The 23,930-nt window shown below is 43.3% G+C and overlaps 2 protein-coding genes across 3 annotated transcripts in view; one reads left to right on the forward strand and one right to left on the reverse strand.

Moving 5' to 3' along the window:
* Positions 1-18,162, forward strand: part of LOC118379980 (dual specificity calcium/calmodulin-dependent 3',5'-cyclic nucleotide phosphodiesterase 1A-like) — a 34,286-nt gene extending 16,124 nt beyond the window's left edge. The window contains exon 13 of the mRNA XM_052522592.1: positions 16,960-18,162. Coding sequence (XP_052378552.1) covers positions 16,960-16,967 — 8 coding nt within the window. The 3' untranslated portion in view covers positions 16,968-18,162. The remainder of the gene's footprint in view (positions 1-16,959) is intronic.
* Positions 8,472-23,930, reverse strand: part of LOC127931126 (protein phosphatase 1 regulatory subunit 1A-like) — a 30,252-nt gene continuing 14,793 nt past the window's right edge. For both annotated transcript variants that reach the window (XM_052522594.1, XM_052522593.1), the window contains 4 exons: positions 18,619-18,638; positions 18,223-18,289; positions 16,482-16,670; positions 8,472-9,346 (listed from right to left, as the gene is read on the reverse strand). In XM_052522594.1, coding sequence (XP_052378554.1) covers positions 9,255-9,346; positions 16,482-16,670; positions 18,223-18,289; positions 18,619-18,638 — 368 coding nt within the window. In that variant the 3' untranslated portion in view covers positions 8,472-9,254. The remainder of the gene's footprint in view (positions 9,347-16,481; positions 16,671-18,222; positions 18,290-18,618; positions 18,639-23,930) is intronic.

Raw genomic sequence — 23,930 nt, forward strand, 5'->3', positions numbered from 1 at the left:
GACTAGTAATTAGTATCTAAGATTTGCTCTTATTCTGTCAGGATCGATAGTCTCAGAGTTTAACCATTTTCCACCCATGTAGCCAAATGCTCCACGTGGTATGGTTAGGAATTAAACAACCATTGTAACCTTAGCGGACACTGGGGTTTTTGTGGTCTCTACTCAAAGCTTCGCCCCCTCAGCTGACCGAGGTACGCATGGTCTGAATTGGATTTCTTCAGGTGGGGGTTTTATTCGGAACAGTAGAAAAGGACTGTCCCATGAGCCAGATGATGTCTGTGCTCATGGGGGCAGGCCAATGAGTTAAACGTTCAAGGGAATACAATTCTCTCACATTAACCTCATTACATCATTTCACAAATAGTTTCATCTTTACTCATTTATTTTATACAATAATGAGACGCAAACCTCAAAATGGAGGCACCTGTATTAGCAGAGTATGGTAATGTGGCTGTATTATCTTTCATGAGGTCACAAACATGAAACAAAATGGACCGGGTCGTAGCTGGCTTCTCCACCGACCATTTACAAATTCTCCAAAACATGGATATTGTTCAGTTCTCAAGTTCTGTGATGTAGAATAAGTTCCTTTGTTCTACTGTGAAACTCTCTATATACACTGCTCAAAAAAATAAAGGGAACACTTAAACACCACAATGTAACTCCAAGTCTATCACACTTCTGTGAAATCAAACTGTCCACTTACGAAGCAACACTGATTGACAATAAATTTCACATGCTGTTGTGCAAATGGAATAGACAACAGGTGGAAATGATTAGCAAGACACCCCCAATAAAGGAGTGGTTCTGCAGGTGGGGACCACAGACCACTTCTCAGTTCATATGCTTCTTGGCTGATGTTTTGGTCACTTTTGAATGCTGGCGGTGCTTTCACTCTAGTGGAGTCTACAATCCACACAAGTGGCTCGGGTAGTGCAGCTCATCCAGGATGGAACATCAATGCGAGCTGTGGCAAGAAGGTTTGCTGTGTCTGTCAGCGTAGTGTCCAGAGCATGGAGGCGCTACCAGGAGACAGGCTAGTACATCAGGAGACGTGGAGGAGGGCAACAACCCAGCAGCAGGACTGCTACCTCCACCTTTGTGCAAGGAGGAGCAGGAGGAGCACTGCCAGAGCCCTGCAAAATGACCTCCAGCAGGCCACAAATGTGCATGTGTCTGCTCAAACGGTCAGAAACAGACTCCATGAGGGTGGTATGAGGGCCCGACGTCCACACGTGGGGGTTGTGCTTACAGCCCAACACCGTGCAGGACGTTTTTCAATTGCCAGAGAACACCAAGATTGGCAAATTCGCCACTGGAGCCCTGTGCTCTTCACAGATTAAATCAGATTCACACTGAGCACATGTGACAGACGTGACAGAGTCTGGAGACGCCGTGGAGAATGTTCTGCTGCCTGCAACATCCTCCAGTATGACCAGTTTGGCGGTGGGTCAGTCATGGTGTGGGGTGGCATTTCTTTGGGGGGCTGCACAACCCTCCATGTGCTTGCCGGAAGTAGCCTGACTCCCATTAGGTACCGAGGAGATCCTCAGACCCCTTGTGAGACCATATGCTGGTGCGGTTGACCCTGGGTTCCTCCTAATGCAAGACCATGCTAGACCTCATGTGGCTGGAGTGTGTCAGCAGTTCCTGCAAGAGGAAGGCATTGATGCTATGGATTGGCCCGTCCGTTCCCCAGACCTGAATCCAATTGAGCACATCTGGGACATCATGTCTCGCTCCATCCACCAACACCACGTTGCACCACAGACTGTCCAGGAGTTGGCGGATGCTATAGTCCAGGTCTGGGAGGAGATCCCTCAGGAGACCATCCGCCACCTCATCAGGAGCATGCCCAGGCGTTGTAGGGAGGTCATACAGGCACGTGGAGGCCACACACACTACTGAACCTCAATTTGACTTGTTTTAAGGACATTACATCAAAGTTGGATCAGCCAGTAGTGTGGTTTTCCACTTTAATTTTGAGTGTGACTCTAAATCCAGACCTCACATTTGATTTCCATTGATAATTCTTGTGTGATTTTGTTGTCAGCACATTCAACTATTTAAAGAAAAAAGTATTTAATAAGAATCTTTCATTCATTCAGATCTAGGATGTGTTATTTTAGTGTTCCCTTTATTTTTTGAGCAGTGTATATACTGCATGGCCAGGAGGGAGTCTCCTGCAGGAATTTACGATGTGAGATAACAGAACCTGGGTGTAGGAGAGAGAGAGGAGGATGCCACGTTCTGTACCCAGAAAGGGCCACGTCATGACAGTGAGATGGCTGAGTTTGGGGAAGGTGTTTAAAAGGGTGTGGGACCTGAAGTCGGAGATTGATGAGTTTTTGCAAATTAAAGGAACATGTGGATTTCCCTTAACTGCAAGATAAAGAAGGATTGGCTGATTTTACCTTCGCCGTGGACATCATGGCCCTCATGAATGAACTGAATGAATTCCAAACTAGAAGGGAAGGGCCTTTTAGCACATCAGATGTACAGCCTTGTCAAAGCCTTCAAGGGAAAATTACTCCTCCTGACCCCCAAGTAGAAGCCAACAATCTCCTTCACCTTCTGACACTACTAGTCTGTTCCCTATCAGATGACACTACTAGTCTGTTCCCTATCAGATGACACTACTAGTCTGTTCCCTATCAGATGACACTACTAGTCTGTTCCCTATCAGATGACACTACTAGTCTGTTCCCTATCAGATGACACTACTAGTCTGTTCCCTATCAGATGACACTACTAGTCTGTTCCCTATCAGATGACACTACTAGTCTGTTCCCTATCAGATGACACTACTAGTCTGTTCCCTATCAGATGACACTACTAGTCTGTTCCCTATCAGATGACGCTACTAGTCTGTTCCCTATCAGATGACACTACTAGTCTGTTCCCTATCAGATGACACTACTAGTCTGTTCCCTATCAGATGACGCTACTAGTCTGTTCCCTATCAGATGACGCTACTAGTCTGTTCCCTATCAGATGACACTACTAGTCTGTTCCCTATCAGATGACGCTACTAGTCTGTTCCCTATCAGATGACGCTACTAGTCTGTTCCCTATCAGATGACACTACTAGTCTGTTCCCTATCAGATGACACTACTAGTCTGTTCCCTATCAGATGACGCTACTAGTCTGTTCCCTATCAGATGACACTACAAGTCTGTTCCCTATCAGATGACACTACTAGTCTGTTCCCTATCAGATGATACTACTAGTCTGTTCCCTATCAGATGACACTACTAGTCTGTTCCCTATCAGATGACACTACAAGTCTGTTCCCTATCAGATGACACTACAAGTCTGTTCCCTATCAGATGACACTACAAGTCTGTTCCCTATCAGATGACACTACAAGTCTGTTCCCTATCAGATGACACTACTAGTCTGTTCCCTATCAGATGACACTACTAGTCTGTTCCCTATCAGATGACACTACTAGTCTGTTCCCTATCAGATGACACTACTAGTCTGTTCCCTATCAGATGACGCTACTAGTCTGTTCCCTATCAGATGACGCTACTAGTCTGTTCCCTATCAGATGACACTACAAGTCTGTTCCCTATCAGATGACACTACTAGTCTGTTCCCTATCAGATGACACTACTAGTCTGTTCCCTATCAGATGACACTACTAGTCTGTTCCCTATCAGATGACACTACTAGTCTGTTCCCTATCAGATGACACTACTAGTCTGTTCCCTATCAGATGACACTACTAGTCTGTTCCCTATCAGATGACACTACTAGTCTGTTCCCTATCAGATGACACTACTAGTCTGTTCCCTATCAGATGACACTACTAGTCTGTTCCCTATCAGATGACACTACTAGTCTGTTCCCTATCAGATGACACTACTAGTCTGTTCCCTATCAGATGACACTACTAGTCTGTTCCCTATCAGATGACACTACAAGTCTGTTCCCTATCAGATGACACTACTAGTCTGTTCCCTATCAGATGACACTACAAGTCTGTTCCCTATCAGATGACACTACAAGTCTGTTCCCTATCAGATGACACTACTAGCCTGTTCCCTATCAGATGACACTACTAGCCTGTTCCCTATCAGATGACACTACTAGTCTGTTCCCTATCAGATGACACTACAAGTCTGTTCCCTATCAGATGACACTACTAGTCTGTTCCCTATCAGATGATACTACTAGTCTGTTCCCTATCAGATGACACTACAAGTCTGTTCCCTATCAGATGACACTACTAGTCTGTTCCCTATCAGATGACACTACTAGTCTGTTCCCTATCAGATGACACTACTAGTCTGTTCCCTATCAGATGACACTACAAGTCTGTTCCCTATCAGATGACACTACTAGCCTGTTCCCTATCAGATGACACTACAAGTCTGTTCCCTATCAGATGACACTACTAGTCTGTTCCCTATCAGATGACACTACTAGTCTGTTCCCTATCAGATGACACTACTAGTCTGTTCCCTATCAGATGACACTCCTAGTCTGTTCCCTATCAGATGACACTACTAGTCTGTTCCCTATCAGATGACACTACTAGTCTGTTCCCTATCAGATGACACTACAAGTCTGTTCCCTATCAGATGACACTACTAGTCTGTTCCCTATCAGATGACACTACTAGTCTGTTCCCTATCAGATGACACTACTAGTCTGTTCCCTATCAGATGACACTCCTAGTCTGTTCCCTATCAGATGACACTACTAGTCTGTTCCCTATCAGATGACCAGCGAGAGAAGTATACATCCGTGCTGCGTGCTTTGAACTGTGAGTTTTCTTGTCATTTTGAGGATTTCAAAGTGTTGGAATGCTATTGGTTTCTTCTCCTTTCACCTTCAATGTGGATAACACTCCCACTGACCTGTAACTTGAGCTTATTGACCTTCAGTCTGATACAGTGATTGTTTTGAATAGTTCTCCACTGTCACTGACGAGGTTCTAAGCATCTCTCGATGAACAAAACTTTCCAAACATTAGGAGTCATGCTCAGAAGATGTTTGTACTGTTTGGGTCTACCTATGTATGTGAACAGACATTTTCAGTAATGAAATATAGCAAGTCAAGGCACAGCTCATCTCCTACTGACTCTCACCTCTCAGCAATCCTGCGCATAGCGACGTCAGAAACTATACCTGACTTCACTGCTCTAGTAAATGCCCATCAGAGACTTCACTCCTTACATTGATTGAGTAGTTTAAATGTAATGTTGAGCTCTCTCTCTTTTTTGTGTTTTTGTGCATACCTGTTAACAAGAGTTCTGTCCGTGGTGCTGAATGCACAGTGTAATTTTCCCTCCGTGTAGTTCATTGCATGTTTAATAATGAAAATACCTACCAAAAGGAGAACCTGGATGTGGTTAACTTCTGTGCACGTGTAAAAAGTAAAATAAGTAGCATATCTGGACATGATTTACAGTAGATATATCTGTCAACACAGTCATACACATGATGTATAATCCTGTAATATGATTCTGGCCCGCGATGGCAAAAATATATTTTATTGTGGCCCTGCATAGAAAATAATTGCCCAGGCCTGCTCGAGAGGTAATATTGGAATGTTGGAATGTTGGCCTCTAGATGTGGTGTGGTCACAACAACATACAGGAACTCAAGTCCTTCTGTTCACCTGATTTTAGAATTCCTCACAATCAAATATCGACCGCATTATCTACCAAGGGAATTCTCTTCGATTATAATCACAGCCTTATATATTCCCCCCCAAGCAGACACATCGATGGCTCTAAACAAACTTTATTTGACTCTTTGCAAACTGGAAACCACATATCCTGAGGCTGCATTCATTGTAGCTGGGTATTTTAACAAGGCTAATCTGAAAACAAGACTCCCTAAATTGTATCAGCATATCGATTGTGCAACCAGGGCTGGAAAAACCTTGGATCATTGCTATTCTAACTTCTGCGGCGCATATAAGGCCCTCCCCCGCACTCCTTTCGGAAAAGCTGACCACGACTCCATTTTGTTGCTACCTGCCTACAGACAGAAGCTAAAACAAGAAGCTCCCGCGGTCAGATGTGTTCAACGCTGGTCGGACCAATCTGATTCCACACTCCAAGACTGCTTCCATCACGTGGACTGGGATATGTTCCGCACTGCATCCAACAACAACATTAACAAATACGCTGATTCGGTGAGCGAGTTCATTAGAAAGTGCATTGAAGATGTCGTTCCCATAGCAACGATTAAAACATTCCGAAAACAGAAACCGTGGATTGATGGCAGCATTCATGTGACACTGAAAGCGTGAACCACTGCTTTTAACCAGGGCAAAGTGACTGGAAACATGACCGAATACAAACAGTGTAGCTATTCCCTCCGCAAGGCAATCAAACAAGCTAAGCGTCAGTATAGAGACAAAATAGAGTTACAATTCAACGGCTCAGACACAAGAGGTATGTGGCAGGGTCTACAGTCAATCACGGATTACAAAAGAAAACCAGCTCCGTCACGGACCAGGATGTCTTGCTCCCAGGCAGACTAAATAACTGTTTTGCCCGCTTTGAGGACAATACAGTGCCACTGACACGGCCCGCAACCAAAACCTGCGGACTCTCCTTCACTGCAGCCGATGTGAGTAAAACATTTAAACGTGTTAACCCTCGCAAGGCTGCAGGCCCAGACGGCATCCCCAGCCGCGTCCTCAGAGCATGCGCAGACCAGCTGGCTGGTGTGTTTACGGACATATTCAATCAATTCTTATCCCAGTCTGCTGTTCCCACATGCTTCAAGAGGGCCACCATTGTCCCTGTTCCCAAGAAAGCTAAGGTAACTGAGCTAAACGACTATCGCCCTGTAGCACTCATTCCCGTCATCATGAAGTGCTTTGAGAGACTAGTCAAGGACCATATCACCTCCACCCTACCTAACACCCTAGACCCACTCCAATTTGCTTACCGACCCAATAGGTCCACAGACGACGCAATCGCAACCACACTGCCCTAACCCATCTGGACAAGAGGAATACCTATGTGAGAATGCTGTTCATCGACTACAGCTCAGCATTTAACACCATAGTACCCTCCAAACTCGTCATCAAGCTCGAGACCCTGGGTCTGGACCCCGCCCTGTGCAACTGGGTACTGGACTTCCTGACGGGCCGCCCCCCAGGTGGTGAGGGTAGGTAACAACATCTCCACCCCGCTGATCCTCAACACTGGGGCCCCACAAGGGTGCGTTCTGAGCCCTCCCCTGTACTCCCTGTTCACCCACGACTGCGTGGCCATGCACGCCTCCAACTCAATCATCAAGTTTGCGGACAACACTACAGTGGTAGGCTTGATTACCAACAACGACGAGACGGCCTACAGGGAGGAGGTGAGGGCCCTTGGAGTGTGATGTCAGGAAAATAACCTCACACTCAACGTCAACAAAACTAAGGAGATGATTGTGGACTTCAGGAAACAGCAGAGGGAGCACCCCCCTATCCACATCGATGGGACAGTAGTGGAAAGGGTAGTAAGTTTTAAGTTCCTCGGCGTACACATCACAGACAAACTGAATTGGTCCACCCACACAGACAGCATCGTGAAGAAGGCGCAGCAGCGCCTCTTCAACCTTAGGAGGCTGAAGAAATTCGGCTTGTCACCAAAAGCACTCACAAACTTCTACAGATGCGCAATCGAGAGCATCCTGTCGGGCTGTATCACCGCCTGGTACGGCAACTGCTCCGGCCAAAACCGTAAGGCTCTCCAGTAGGTAGTGAGGTCTGCACAACGCATCACCAGGGGGCAAACTATCTGCCCTACAGGACACCTACACCACCCGATGTCACAGGAAGGCCATAAAGATGATCAAGGACAACAACCACCTGAGCCACTGCCTGTTCACCCCGCTAGGTCAGTACAGGTGCATCAAAGCAGGGACCGATAGACTGAAAAACAGCTTCTATCTCAAGGCCATCAGACTGTTAAACAGCCACCACTAAGATTGAGTGGCTGCTGCCAACACACTGACTAAACTCCAGCCACTTTAATAATGGGAATTGATGGAAATGTATGGAAAATATATCACTAGCCACTTTAAACATTGCTACTTAATATAATGTTTACATACACTACACTACTCATCTCATATGTATATGTATATACTGTACTCTATATCATCTACCGCATCTTGTCTATGCCGTTCTGTACCATCACTCATTCATATATCTTTATGTACATATTCTTTATCCCTTTACACTTGTGTGTATAAGGTAGTAGTTTTGGAATTGTTAGGTTAGATTACTCGTTGGTTATTACTGCATTATCGGAACTAGAAGCACAAGCATTTCGCTACACTCGCATTAACATCTGCTAACCATGTGTATGTGACAAATAAATTTGATTTGAATAATGTAACTTAATATTACCCACTTGGGGGTGCTGTTGCATACCTTTCCCCTTGTAATGCTGTTAACATACAGTTACACTCCCTTTATTGACACAAGAAATACACTGACGACATGTATGGGTACATATTTTTATTTTGTTTTATGAAATCTTCCCATAATTAATTTGCTGAGATAACAATTAGCCTACTAAAATAATAATGCCTGCCATTCATAAGAGAGGTTTTGGCAATAGATGTTAAATTACGTGTCCATGAGGCTGTAGAAATGACATTTGTTTGTCATTTTTGTACAATAATGAACGATGAAAAAACATACAGGTTTCGCCAAGTGTTCATAAAATGAGTAACTTTATTAGGACTTAAGACACTCCAGAGAAGACTCTTGTTTGCAGGACGTCTTTGTTTGTACCTCGGTGTACTGTATGTAGTACACAAGTCTGCTGTACTGTATGCACAAAAGCCCAGTTTCAGTATAAAATACTACAAAAATATATGTGAAATATCAGCAAGTGTTTTTACATTATGAGATGACAATGTGAGATGCAAAAAATAGAAGTAGATATTTTCTTTTATAAGAAAATGAAAACCTGTATATTTCCAGTGAACGTTAAGTGCATATCAGTCAGTATTTGCTGTTGATATTCCCCACATACTCTCTTATTACAATATATAACGATAATCCACCATACATAACCAAGACTTAAAAGAAGAGTTTGAGATAGAGAAATTCATTCAATTGTCCTTTCTTGACCTCAACAATACAAGGCTGAATAAATTGGATTATGAGTTTAAAAATTATAACCTGATCAAGATACATTTCTAACCAAGAGTTCTTAACCCAGTCATGTGTTTGAACTTTTAACCATCAGAAACATGGATCTACAGTTTGTGTTCCTCTTCACTTTGGATCCTTCTGCTTGTCTTCCTCCTCCTCTTTCTCTTCTTCCTCAGGGAAGGATACTTTTGATTTGCTCTTGAGCAGCTTGACCCCTGGGGATTGGACAGACAGAGTGCTGGATAGTCACGGGTAATGTGACAGACTGTGACTGCAGTCACAGAGAGATCAATAGGAAACACACTCAGTGTGTTCTAACAGCTACTAGCTCTTCACACTGACACACACTGTCATGATCTACAAGCCTAAACTACAATAATTTCTGTCTGTGTAGTCCCCTTGCTGTCAAAGGACTGTAGTAAGTGTTTCAGAGGATGATGCTGTGTTGTTGTTGTGTGTAAGCATGATGCTGTTTGTGTCAGCATAGGGGCCAACTGTCATCTGTCCTGTGACCAGACCATCTGTTAGTTAAGGTTACCAGAGTGCTCCTTGCAGCTACAATCAACAGCTCATTTTTCAGAGCTTTTTTATTCTCTTGATAAACACTCAGTGATGACCACACGTATGACTCAATATTCTTTCTGACTCATATCCGCTGACTACAATCTACATCAGTGGTGTAGTGGTTTACCCACCTTTTTTTGTGGAAAAAAGCATTGAAAGTATAGGGAGCGTTACATTTTTCAACGCAACTGGTGATTAGTCCCCCCCCCACTACAGCACTGATCAACATCAACCCACAAGCCGTTGTCTCAAGAAAATGAAGTACATAGTGTGTGACTCACTAGACTTGACAATGTAAATTTGTTCACCCGCAACGCCTAAACAACAGTATTGAACTACACCTGTTACTAAGCATTCTACAAATAAAACAACATTGGCTTTTCCTGGCCTACTTGACTGGCCTGGTCTTAGATCGCTTGAGGTGACAAGGCAGCACATAGGCCCAGATTCCAACTCCAGTTAATCACAACGTAAATGGAACGTTATTCCCTTTTTATGGCTTTTCTCTCTATGTGTATTCTGACCTTGAACTTAAGCATGAGAATAGCATGAGATTCACCCACTATTCGTCTGAGGTGGAGCTTGAATAAATGAAGGTGGAGGTGTCTACAGCAGTGGAGGCTGGTGGGTGGAGCTATAGGAGGACGGGATCATTGTAATTTCTGGAATTTAATAAACGTGAAGGTATGACATGTTTGACTCCATTCCATTTGTCAATCGAGCCATTACAATAAGAACGTCCTCCTATAGCTCCTCCCACCAGCAAACTCTGCTCTACAGATATGCCATATTTCTGTCCTTGACTTAATTCTCTAATTAATTCCACCACCTTCAAGCGTGAAGAAATCATGAATATGGTCGAGCGAACCTACTGGTTCCAAGTGGAAAAAGCATCTACTTTATTTTTTCTATAGAGAACACCATTCTCCATGCACTGCTTTATTCATTATATATTTTTAAATATTTGAATATATATATATATTATTATCATGAACAAAACAAATACCAAAACATAATTATACAAACAAATGTACATAAACCTAACAGACGGGTATTACATATCGAGATGCATTTTCAATTTGCCAAAAAGTTTAATGGTACGCATTGCTTTTTTGTTTTTACATCTTAAACATTGTGAAGAGCAGTTTGTACTCCACCCATTTCATTTTATGGATAAAGAATATGCCATGAAAAATAAACACATGAACAATGAAAGTTAAAATCGGGGTCCATATCATTTGGTTCCAAATAAAACATAATATCAGAGTCTTTCAAATGAACATGAACTCACTCCAAAATCATCTGACATAAGAACAGTCCCAAAATAAATGGTCAAGACTCTCTGGGTCACAACCACAAAATACACATTTGTTATCAATCGCTATTTTGAATCTGTGTATAATAAAAGGTCTTTACAGGGTAGATTCTATCAATGAGTTTGTATGATACTTCACCTTATTTAGATATAAAATATTTTCCAGACAACAACAAGACTTTGTTCCAGTTCACTTGTCCTAGGACTGCATTCTAGTATCCTCTAGCAGAGGGAATAGTAACATATTGACATTGTTTTTTTTATATAGACATAATTACATTTATAGTTTAATATATACATTCCTTCTAACTGTGTCGAAGCTACAAAATCCTCAACAGTTGCACTTGGAGTACTGTTATATTGTAAACGACCTTAAGGGACAGCTCTAACAACTATTTGAAACTACTCAAGAGTGAATGTAACATTGTGTGTTGTCATGAATTCTGGACAACAAGTTTCTCTTCCCTCAATCTTTTAAGTTCAGCCATTTCTTTACCTCTCTTCGTGGCTGTTTGTCATACTTCATTAATTCCCAATATTTCCCATAAGACTTAAATAGTTGGGCTTTCCTCCAATTATCTTGTATATCTTTGGCATCCATCTTGAAATTATCATCTTCCAACAGTCTACTATTGAGTTTCCAATAACTTCAGATCCATTAATATTTAAAGATGAGAATATATTTTTATGATCAGTAAGAATTGATGGTTCAATTGATACCCTGACTCATTCTTGACTGTCTGGACATGTCCTTGTTACTCCAAGTGAAGTCCTTTTTATCTGGATATTTAGATCTCCAAATATCGAATAATCCAAGACATAGATTATTAAACTCAGGATTAACAATGCTGGATCTGTTAGTTTTCACTTCTCCATGAAGTAAACATATTTTTTTGTATGGCCTCAATTTTCATAGTATTTTCCCTAACCATGTCCTCCAAGCCATATGTCATTTCACCTATCTTTGCTGTCAAAAGCATCACAATATTGTTTTGCATCTCAAGAGGTGACACCCTCTTGCCCTCTCATCTTTTTCCCCTGAGGCTTGACTGGAGTGTCGTGGTCGTATAGTGACAGCCTGAGCTGGGGACTGGATGGGTGCAAGTTGTCAGCATTGTTGTCCGTGCTCACCAGATTTTCATCACCCACAGCAGTATTTCACCCCACAGTTACATTCTGAAGAGGAGTACCCAAAACCATACCATCTTTTGCGGTTAATTGTCCATCTGATGATTGATCAATTTATTTGATTTTGGTTCTGGAAGTATTCATGAAGACATTCTCGTTTTTGATCTGGCTATCTAGTGTTGTCGCTAAATTAATAGTTCGAAGTGAATAACTTGCAGAAAGTAATCAATTACTTTGGTAAACACACTACACCATATTCATACAGGGTTTTATGACCATAAAATGACCACATGGTCCTATTTGGGTGAGGAAATCCAATAATTCCTTCAGCTACCAGAAATAATCGCATCTGCACTGACCACCATTTTGGGCGCCTGCACGGCTTTATAATGTTTTGATAAATGTATCATGTTAGAGACTATCGGGCGCCACCGTCGGTAATACCCACATAAATTCATTTTCGCATAATTCCATTACGTTTACCTTTTTTTCCGCTGTCACATCCTTGTAAATTGTTCCTAAGGGTCGCTAGCGTTAGTGGATCATGGCGCATGGTTCACGACAACTCGACTGTTGTCATACAGTTCCATGATAGTGAGAATTAGGGTAGATTCATAGGCTTATTGTTCGACATTCCAATATTTCATGTATTGAACTTGAATATGACATCATTCAGGATTAATCAAACCTATGTATTTTGTATTCATCAATATAAAGTATTCCGTGCATAAATGTGCATAAATAATCTATAAAATCAGAGTATTCGAATTCTTCCAGTTGGTGCTGAAATGGAGATGAATATGCATAGATTGCCTTCTTTCTTTGATCCCTATAATCTGAACCTCTCTCGATGTATTTGTTCTATTGAGTCTGTCGACAAAATTCTAATTAAATGTGTAACGTATTTAAAGGGATGGCTAAAAACTCCAGGGGAAAATGTGTTGGCAAGCAAGTGGGAGAGTTTTCAACGGTTGAATGACATTTATTCAAAAGTGCGCAAATTAACCACACCTGCAGAGCCTGTTACGCGACTAAATAAGGTAAATCTGATTACGAAATAGCCTCCTGAGAGATTCGTAGGTAAGGCGTGCCGATAGAGATTTGGTTCCAGGCTACTAGAGTACAGTGGACTTCCACATCAGGCCTAATGACTAATATAAGGCCAACAGTCCGTGCTCCCAAATACTGGAAAAAGTGTGATTAATTTGGTTGCATGGTCACCACAGTAGCCCCATGCGGCTATAAAAATAAATTATGCAATTATAAGGCCAATAAATAACACAACAGCATGGCATATTTACAGTAAAGTTAGAAGCTTATTATGCATAACCCATCATTAATTATCTAAATATAAGGCTAATACTGCAGTGAATGTATACCTGAAAGAGGTAGGCTAGGACATCTACTATATACAGTTGAAGTCGGAAGTTTACATACACCTTAGCCAAATACATTTAGGATCACCACTTTACTTTAAGAATAATAGTAGAGAGAATTATTTATTTCAGCTTTTTTTTCTTTCATTCGTCGCTTCAATATATCCACATAATTTTCCCTCCTCATGATGCCATCTATTTTGTGAAGTGCACCAGCCCCCCTCCCCCCATCTATTTTCCAAGTTTAAAAGGATAAACATCTACATTGGCCATTCTGTCAATCCAGCATGACTTCTGACACGCTCAAAACTACTGGAAACTCAGTAAAAAACAAGCTCCGACTGCGAAAAGACATTTTGAATAGTCATCCAGCTCCGACCTGAATATCACCAATGTCATCATGATTCGACCTTGTTTTTTTCTGAGTTCCCAGTTGTCTTGAAAGCACCATAAATGCAGAGAATGCCACAGCACAACAAGGTGAGGCCAAAAAGGTATTGTATGCTGCTGCATAAATTGTGTAAATTGCCAGGGAGATATGTATACTGTTGCTCAGAAAGTAATACTAAGTGTATGTTGTGAAGTAAGCTGTTAGTAGCCCATGTGCCTCACCCTAATAATTTGGTCCCTTTTTCACTCTTAATTTTGCCTACTGTTCTGATGTGGTGCTGCACATGTAGACTATATCCTGTTTTAGAGAAACCCAATTAGTATTTGGTAGCATTGCCTTTAAATTGATTAACTTTGGTCAAACATTTCGGGTAGCCTTCCACAAGCTTCCCACAATAAGTTGAGTGAATTTTGGCCCATTCCTACTGACAGCTGGTGTAACTGAGTCAGGTTTGTAGGCCTCCTTGCTCGCACACGCTTTTTCAGGTCTGCCCACAAATGTTCTATAGGATTGAGGTCAGGGCTTTGTGATGGCCACTCCATACCTTGACTTTGTTGTCCTTAAGCCATTTCGCCACAACTTTAGAAGAACGCTTGGGGTCATTGTCCGTTTGGAAGACCCGTTTGCGACCAAGCTTTAACTTCCTGACTGATGTCTTGAGATGTTGCTTCAATATATCCACATAATTTCCATACCTCATGATGCCATCTATTTTGTGTAGTGCACCAGTCTCTCCTGCAGTAAAGCACCCCCATAACATGATGCTGCAACCCCCGTGCTTCACGGTTGGGATGGTGTTCTTCGGCTTGTAAGCCTCCCCCTTTTTCCTCCTAACATAACGATGGTCATTAGGGCCAAACAGTTCTATTTTTGTTTCATCAGACCAGAGGACATTTCTCCAAAAAGTACGATCTTTGTCCCTGTGTGCAGTTACATACTGTAGTCTGTTTTTTTAATGGCGGTTTTGGAGCAGTGGCTTCTTCCTTGCTGAGCGGCCTTTCAGGTTATGTCGATATAGGGCTCGTTTTACTGTGGATATAGGTACTTTTTTACCTGCTTCCTCCAGCATGTTGTTCGGGGATTGATTTGCACTTTTCGCACCAAAGTACGTTAATCTCTAGGAGACAGAACACATCTCCTTCCTGAGCGGTATGACGGCTGCGTGGTCCCATGGTGTTTATACTTGCGTACTATTGTTTGTACAGATAAACATGGTACCTTCAGGCATTTGGAAATTGCTCCCAATGATGAACCAGACTTGTGGAGGTCTACAATTGTTTTTCTGAGGTCTTGGCTGATATCTTTTGATTTTCCCATGATGCCAAGCAAACAGCCACTGATTTGAAGGTAGGTCTTGAAATGCATCTACAGGTACACCTCCAATTGACTCAAATGATGTCAATTAGCCTATCAGAAGCTTCTAAAGCCATGACATAATTTTCTGGATTTTTCCAAGCTGTTTAAAGGCACTGTCAACTTACTGTATGTAAACGTCTGGCACACTGGACACATTATAAGTGAAATAATCTGCCTGTAAACAATTGCTGGAAAAATTATTTGTGTCATGCACAAAGTAGATGTCTTAACCGACTTGCCAAAACTATAGTTTGTTAACAAGAAATTTGTGGAGTGGTTGAAAAACTAGTTTTAATGACTCCAACATAAGTGTATGTAAACTTCCGACTTCTACTGTAGATAGCGGAATAAGCCTAGCATAAATCAAAAATTACTTTCAATTTTGCAGCTCAGGAGGTTATTCTAGACAAGTCTCTTCTGTGTCTTTATCGTTCTCACACAAGTCATTTGCTGATGGCCCAAGCCTATACTACGCCATCTACTGGTACAACGTCGTTATTGAATGCAGTTCTAAAACAAGCTCTAGATGTGGTGTGTTGAGAAATGTGTTATGTGTTAATGAGTTTAGATTTAAAATGGTTGCACATAGCCAATGGGATTTGTATGCCGAGGTTGAGTTATTTTAATTAACAAATGACAATGGGGTTTCCATTCTTGCATTGAACTGATTGGATTATGAGATGCAAGGGGGGTTAAAGTTCAATGATGTATTGGGGAGTTGAGCTGAAGACACTATACAGAGTAGTAGACTGGAATGTGTTAAGGAGAACATGAAATAAATCTGTTCCGTTTATTATAAGCACGCTTCGGTGTCTTCAGTAAAAGAACCCAGCATCTTAGGATGCAACACTAGACTTTTATTATGAAAATGAAACCAGAAGCTGCAAAGCAACTCTAACATCTGGCCTAGAGTTGCTTGATTGACTAGCTAACTTCAACTAGCTACTGTTTGTCTACTGCCAAAAGTTTGTACATCTACAAAAAGATCTGTAACTGGGTAAATGGTGACGTAAAGTAAGAATCCAACATGTGAATGTTCATTCAGAGTCGTAACATAGGGTTTGTACGTACTAATTTAACATTTACGTTATGTTTCAAGCATGGCTTTTCTTACGATCCTAACAATTTACGTATGGATTTTCGTGCGATCAAAATGATACGTACTTTCAACCTTTTGGCAACTATCTCACTCCATATGTGTGGAGTTGTGATGGCCTTACCTGGAGTAAAGGGAGGCTGGTGTTGATAGGGGGTGTCTTTGCGCCTTGGTGTGTCTGCCAGTCGTGGCAGATCCCCTGATAGCTCATCTGCTAGGGCCAGTGTATCTGTGTGGGACTGGGGCAGTCTGGTAGGAGGCAGGCTGTCTCTGTCCTCACTGTGGCCTCTACAGCAGTCTGTGGGCTCTCTGCCTGTGGAGGACACACACAGTACATTATAGAGGTCCACAGTATGGCAAAGTGGGTGGGGTTATATCCTGCCTGTTTGGCCCTGTCCGGGGGTATCATCGGATGGGGCCACAGTGTATCCTGACCCCTCCTGTCTCAGCCTCCAGTATTTATGCTGCAGTAGTTTGTGTCGGGGGGCTAGGGTCAGTTTGTTATATCTGGAGTACTTCTCCTGTCTTATCCGGTGTCCTGTGTGAACTTAAGTATGCTCTCTAATTCTCTCTTTATTTCTTTCTCTCTCTCGGAGGACCAGAGCCCTAGGACCATTCTTCAGGACTACCTGGCATGATGACTCCTTGCAGTCCCCAGTCCTCCTGGCCGTGCTGCTGCTCCAGTTTCAACTGTTCCTCCTGCGGCTATGGAACCCTGACCTATTCACCGGACGTGCTACCTTGTCGCAGACCTGCTGTTTTCAACTCTCTAGAGACAGCAGGAGCGGTAGAGATACTCTTAATGATCGGCTATGAAAAGCCAACTGACATTTACTCCTGAGGTGCTGACCTGTTGCACCCTCAACAACTACTGTGATTATTATTATTTGACCATGCTGGTAATTTATGAACATTTGAACATCTTGGCCATGTTCTGTTATAACCTCCACCTGGCACAGCCAGAAGAGAACTGGCCACCCCTCAGCCTGGTTCCTGTCTAGGTTTCTTCCTAGGGAGTTTTTCCTAGCCACCGTGCTTCTACACCTGCATTGTTTGCTGTTTGGGGTTTTGGGCTGGGTTTCTGTACAGCACTTGGCGATATCAGCTGATGTAAGACAGGCTATATAAATAAATGTGATTTAATTTGAGTCCAATGATCACAATTATAATGGTGAGCTTAATTTGTACGGAAATTGGTCTCCTACTCTTAACCTTTGCTCTCGTGACTGAAAAATGTGTGTTTTCTATTTCTTTTCAGATTTTTTCTGGGAACAATGAAAGTTGTTTTTGTGTTTCCATGAATTACCAGTATAATCTGTAGCCCTATGCCTTCCAGCCAAACCTGGGCCGATTATTAAACTGGACCATATTCAGCATGCAACTGTATTCAAGGCCATCCAGCCTGGAGTGTTTGGCCATGTTGGATATTTTCTCATCTACACACTAATTAACAAGCCAGGTTTGTGAAGAAAATATTTGTTGTGGTATAAAATTGGACCATAAATAGGCTGCTGTGCTGAAATGAATTTTGATACTCTGTACATATTGTCTGAATAACAACTATCTATTTGAGAGACATGCAGTAGGATGGTGTAGCCCTCTCTTTGCCCTGTCTATCACTGCAGGTAAAGTAGGATTGTGTAGCTTTCCTGGTCAGTCAATCAATATCTAATGTAGATTTACAGTGCTACCTCCTGTCTAAGTCAGTCACACATTTCAGTGGTCTCTGTGGAGGTATAATGCTGACTACAGACATTTCATCAGTGTTTCCTACACTCACCAGAATAAAAGGGAGAGTATGAACTAATGGCACTTCCATCTCATCATGTTATGGCAGTTTGTGTGAACAAGGTTCTGTACTGTACCTTTCATGGTGGGTGGAGAGTAGACGCTGTGCTTCCTCTGAGCAGGAGACGACTCTGCACTCTGGACCTGGTGGTGTAGAGGGATGGAGTGAGGAGGTGTAGAGGGATGGAGGGAGGAATGGTGCGGGTGGAAAAGAACAGCATGTGAACCAACAAGGCAGAGCCAGAGATCCCATTTCACTGATGCTATTTCAGGAATCAATGACAACTGCATCAGAAATGCCTCTTGAACCATAGACAACAGCTAGAGATGAGGTTTTTGCAATCTGGCTATTCTGTCCATATCCAAACATGAAACATTTAAATAAAAGTTGATTTTATGGGAAATTATATTTGTGACATCACATGAATTTGAAACAGAGCAGTCGGGTATGGGTGACAGTGTGTGTAACCTACCTCTCCTTGATGCTTGTCATCTGTGGGAGAGAAAAGCAGACAGTTAGTGATGTGCAGCCTATCTGTGTGTTGAGGCTCTGCACCCACCCACCCACCCACACACTGAGAGTTTATGGTTCAGTGTCCAGATCACTGCTGACCTCAGGCTCTAATGGCTGACTGGTGACTATTCCACTCCACCTCCATTGACATTTATCTGAATTGAAATTGAGATCTCCAGCAAGCAGAGGGTGATTCATAGGGTGTCATTGAGACAGTTCTGATGATGGGTTTTATCACCATGAACATGACAGCTGGAGCTTAAAATCAATAACTAGCTAACCATTTTGTTGAATGAACAGCACTGGGCCATTGATAAAACCTTCTAGCCTTTGTTTGATGAGGAGAACACAAGGACAGGACAAACATGTGAAACACACATGAGCACGTTTATAAATGAATTGGACTGCATCACAGACACGCCTATGTTGTATTCTGAAGGTCAACACAGTACAAGAGCACATAAAGGGAAGAACAACATGTGAAACACATTAACGTGACTCATTTGTTGAATGCATGACAAGGGGCAACACACAAGCCCTGTATTGTACAGTGTTGTCCTCTGAGACCAGCTCCATGGTTTTCACATATTATATATCTGTTTGGGAGTGTTCAATTAAAGCCATAGGGCACTGCTTCTCAAATATTTTGATACCAGATCTGGTTTTCAAGGATACAATTCTGATTCAGGACAAACAATGATCCAGAGACACAACACTACAGTAAGGTTCAGTATTAACCTTCCGAAGTGGCCTCTCTTCAAGAGACAGTTCAGATGACATTCACAGGGAAATATCAGCAAGACAAAGAGCTGCTTGTAGCTGAAATAAAGGCTGTGAATAGTGACAAGGGTCCCACGCACACTACAGTGTGCAGCTCACGCTCACAGACAGAGTTGAGCAAAACAAGTTTCACCCGACACAAGCAGACAAACTACAGACAGACTACATTACAGTACACCACCCAGTACCATTCACAACACACAGGCAGGGTAATGTAATTGTAAAAGGCCATATAGCATAAACAGTTGATCAACTAAACAAAGAGCTTGAAGAGACAACTAGGCTGGAGAAAACTGTCCATAAAGCCATTGACTACACCCATGGAGACGCAGGTGGAAAGAGGGATGGAGGGAGGGATAGAACCAGGCTCATGAAGGGAACAGAGCTGTCCCATTGGCAGCAGTTCAAATCAAATTAAATTGTATTATTCACATGCGCCGAATACAACAGGTGAATGCTTACAGTGAAATGCTTACTTACAGCAGCAGTAAAATAACAATAGTGAGACTATATACAGGTGGTACCGGTACAGAGTCGATGTGTGGGGGCACTGGTTAGTTGAGGTAATATGTACATGTAGGTAGAGTTATTAAAGTGACTATGCATAGATGATAACAACAGAGAGTAGCAGCGGTGGTAAAAAGGGGGGCAAAGCAAATAGTCTAGGTGGCCATTTGATTAGGTGTTCAGGAGTCTTATGGCTTGGGGGTAGAAGCTGTTTAGAAGCCTCTTGGACCCAGACTTGGCGCTCCGGTACTGCTTGCCATGTGGTAGCAGAGAGAACAGTCTATGACTAGGGTGGCTGGAGTCTTTGACCATTTTTAGGGCCTTCCTCTGACACTGGTATAAAGGTCCTGGATGGCAGGAAGCTTGGCCCGAGTGATGTACTGGGCTGTTCGCACTACTCTCTGTAGTGCGTTGCGGTCGGAAACCGAGCAGTTGCCATAGCAGGCAGTGATGCAACCATAATCTTGATGGTGCAGCTGTAGAACCTTTTGAGGATCTGGGGACCATGCCGAGTCTTTTCAGTCTCCTGAGGGGGAATTAGTTTTGTCGTGCCCTCTTCACGACTGTCTTGGTGTGCTTGGACCATGTTAGTTTGTTAGTGATGTGGACACCAAGGAACTTGAAGCTCTCAACCTGCTCCACTGCAGCCCTGTTGATGAGAATGGGGGCGTGCTCTGTCCTCTTTTTCCTGCAGTCCACAATCATCTCCAGTTACCATAAACACAGACCTGGAACTGAGGAGGAAGAAATCCATGGATAAAAGACAACCTGGGTCTATGATGCAACACACACACACATACCGATGCCATTCTGACAATGTAACAACTCTAAACTGGCCTGGCTTCTGTCAGACTATTTCATTGCCACCCAGTAGATTTGTGTTAGATGGTTTTTCACTGAGACAGGAGTGGCCCCAAATGGCACTCTATTTCCCATGAAGTGCACTACCTTTTACCAGAGCCAATAGGGTCAAAGGTAGTGCACTATATAGGGCCTTCAAACTCAACTCTGGACCTCGAAGCCAGTTCCACTGCTATTTGAAATTGTTCTCCTCTAATCAGGGATTTAGATGGGACACAAGGTGGGTGCAATAAATGATCACTGAGAACAGAAAACTATCAGGCGCCGGACCTTGAAGAGTAAGAGTTGAATATTCCTGATGTAGGGAATAGGGTTCCATTTGAGAAGCAGACAAGAACACCCCCCTACTCTGCCTGGACCTCTCTATGAGAAAAATACGGGCCAGCACCCTCTCCATCAACTAACAGTACCAACCCTTTCCCTTTCTCAGTACAATGGGATAGATACAAGCTGTTTGTATACTGTACAGGCACGCACAGCTTTCTATCAGCTTTGAAGTGTAAAACATACACCAGTGTTTTATTACAGACAGCTCCTGTACTCACATCTCTAGTTTGGTCCTTATGGCCTCTTCTAACTGTCTCACTGTCATCCACAGCTGTGCCTGGGGGCCTTTGGCATAGGTCCTCCCAGTCTTACTCTATGGTGACCTTTCCAAAAGTAGTGGGGAGGACCAGAGTGTGTACAAGGCAGCTTGTTGTGCTGTGACTGTGCTGCGGTGTATGAGTTGTGACTATGGCTAACCAGCAGGCTGTGCTGCAGTCTGAGCTGTAAGCTGTGGCTGTGTCACAGGGAAGGTATTTGTGCTGATGTCACATTGTGACCCTCTCACACAATGTTCTGGATCTCTCACCCCAGGTTAGATTCCAATCTCACTGTTTCAGGATGACACAACACAGACAGAACATTCACCTTGCTGTGCACAGCCTTGTCTTTCTTTTTCACTGTCTTCTGGTTACTCCCATTCACTAGGGCCGACATCACCCTCCATCCATCCTATCACCCTCCATCCATCCTTCTGTCACCCCATATCCATCCTTCTATCACCCTCCATCCATCCATCCTATAAACCTCTATCCAACCTTCTATCACTCTCCATACATCCTTCTATCAACCTCCCTCCATCCTTCTATCACCCCATATCCATCCTTCTATCACCCTCCATCCATCCATCCTATAGACCTCTATCCAACCTTCTATCACTCTCCATACATCCTTCTATCAACCTCCCTCCATCCTTCTATCACCCTCCATCCATCCTTCTATCACCCTTTAATCAACCTCCATTCCATCCTTCTATCAACCTCCATCCATCCTTCTATCACCCTCCAATCAACCTCCATCCATCTTTCTATCAACCTCGATTCCATCCCTCTATCACCCTCCATCCCTCTATCACCCTCCATCCCTCCTTCTATCACCCTCCATCCCTCCTTCTATCACCCTCCAATCAACCTCCATTCCATCCTTCTATCATTCACCATCCATCCTTCTATCACCCTCCATCCATCCTTCTACCAATCTCCATCCATCCTTCTATCACCCTCCATCCATCCTTATATCACCCTCCATCTATCCTTCTATCACCATACATCCATCCTTCTATTACCCTCCATCCATCCTTCTATCACCCTCCAATCAACCTCCATCCATCCTTCTATCATTGACCATCCATCCTTCTCTCACCCTCCATCCATCCTTCTATCCAATCTCCATCCATCCTTCTATCACCCTCCATCCATCCTTCTATCAGCCTCCATCCATCCTTCTATCAATCTCCATCCATCCATCCATCACCCTCCATCTATCCTTATATCACACTCCATCCATCCTATCACCCTCCATCCATCCTTCTATCACCCTCCATCCATCCTTCTATCACCATCCATCCATCCTTCTATCACCATACATCCATCCTTCTATTACCCTCCATACATCCTTCTATCACCCTCCAATCAACCTCCATCCATCGTTCTATCACCCTCCATTCATCCTTCTATCACCCTCCATCCATCATCCTTCTATCACCCTCCATCCATCCTTCTATCACCCTCCAATCAACCTCCATCCATCCTTCTATCACCCTCCCATCCTTCTATCACCCTCCATATCATCACCCTCCAATCAACCTCCATTCCATCCTTCTATCACCCTCCCCATCCATCATCACCCTCCATCCATCCTTCTATCACCCTCCATCCATCCTTCTATCACTCTCCATCCATCCTTCTATCACCCTCCATCCATCCTTCTATCACCCTCCATCCATCCTTCTATCAATCTCCATCATCCTTCTATCACCCTCCATCCATCCTTCTATCACCCTCCATCCATCCTTCTATCACCCTCCATCCATCCTTCTATCACCCTCCATCCATCCTTCTATCACCCTCCATCCATCCTTCTATCACCCTCCATCCATCCTTCTATCACCCTCCATCCATCCTTCTATCACCCTCCATCCATCCTTCTATCACCCTCCATCCATCCTTCTATCACCCTCCATCCATCCTTCTATCAATCTCCATCCATCCTTCTATCACCCTCCATCCATCCTTCTATCACCCTCCATCCATCTTCTATCACCCTCCATCCATCTATCTCCATCCATCCTTCTATCACCCTCCATCATCCTTCTATCATCCCTCCATCCATCCTTCACCATATCACCCTCCATCCATCCTTCTATCCCTCCATCCATCCTTCTATCACCCTCCATCCCCTCCATCCATCCACCCTTCTATCAACCTCCATCCATCCTTCTATCACCCTCCATCCATCAGCTTCTATCACCCTCCATCCATTATTATCACCCTCCATCCATCCTTCTATCACCCTCCATCCATCCTTCTATCACCCTCCATCCATCCTCATCATCCATCCTTCTATCCATCCATCCATCCTTCTATCACCCTCCATCCATCTTCTATCACCTATCCATCCATCCATCCTTCTATCACCATCCATCCATCCTTCTATCACCCTCCATCCATCCTTCTATCACCCTCCATCCATCCTTCTATCACCCTCCATCCATCCTTCTATCACCCTCCATCCATCCTTCTATCACCTCCCATCCATCCCTTCTATCACCCTCCATCCATCCTTCTATCACCCTCCATC

This window comes from Oncorhynchus keta, chromosome 7 (assembly GCF_023373465.1).
Source record: "Oncorhynchus keta strain PuntledgeMale-10-30-2019 chromosome 7, Oket_V2, whole genome shotgun sequence".
NCBI lineage: Eukaryota > Metazoa > Chordata > Actinopteri > Salmoniformes > Salmonidae > Oncorhynchus > Oncorhynchus keta.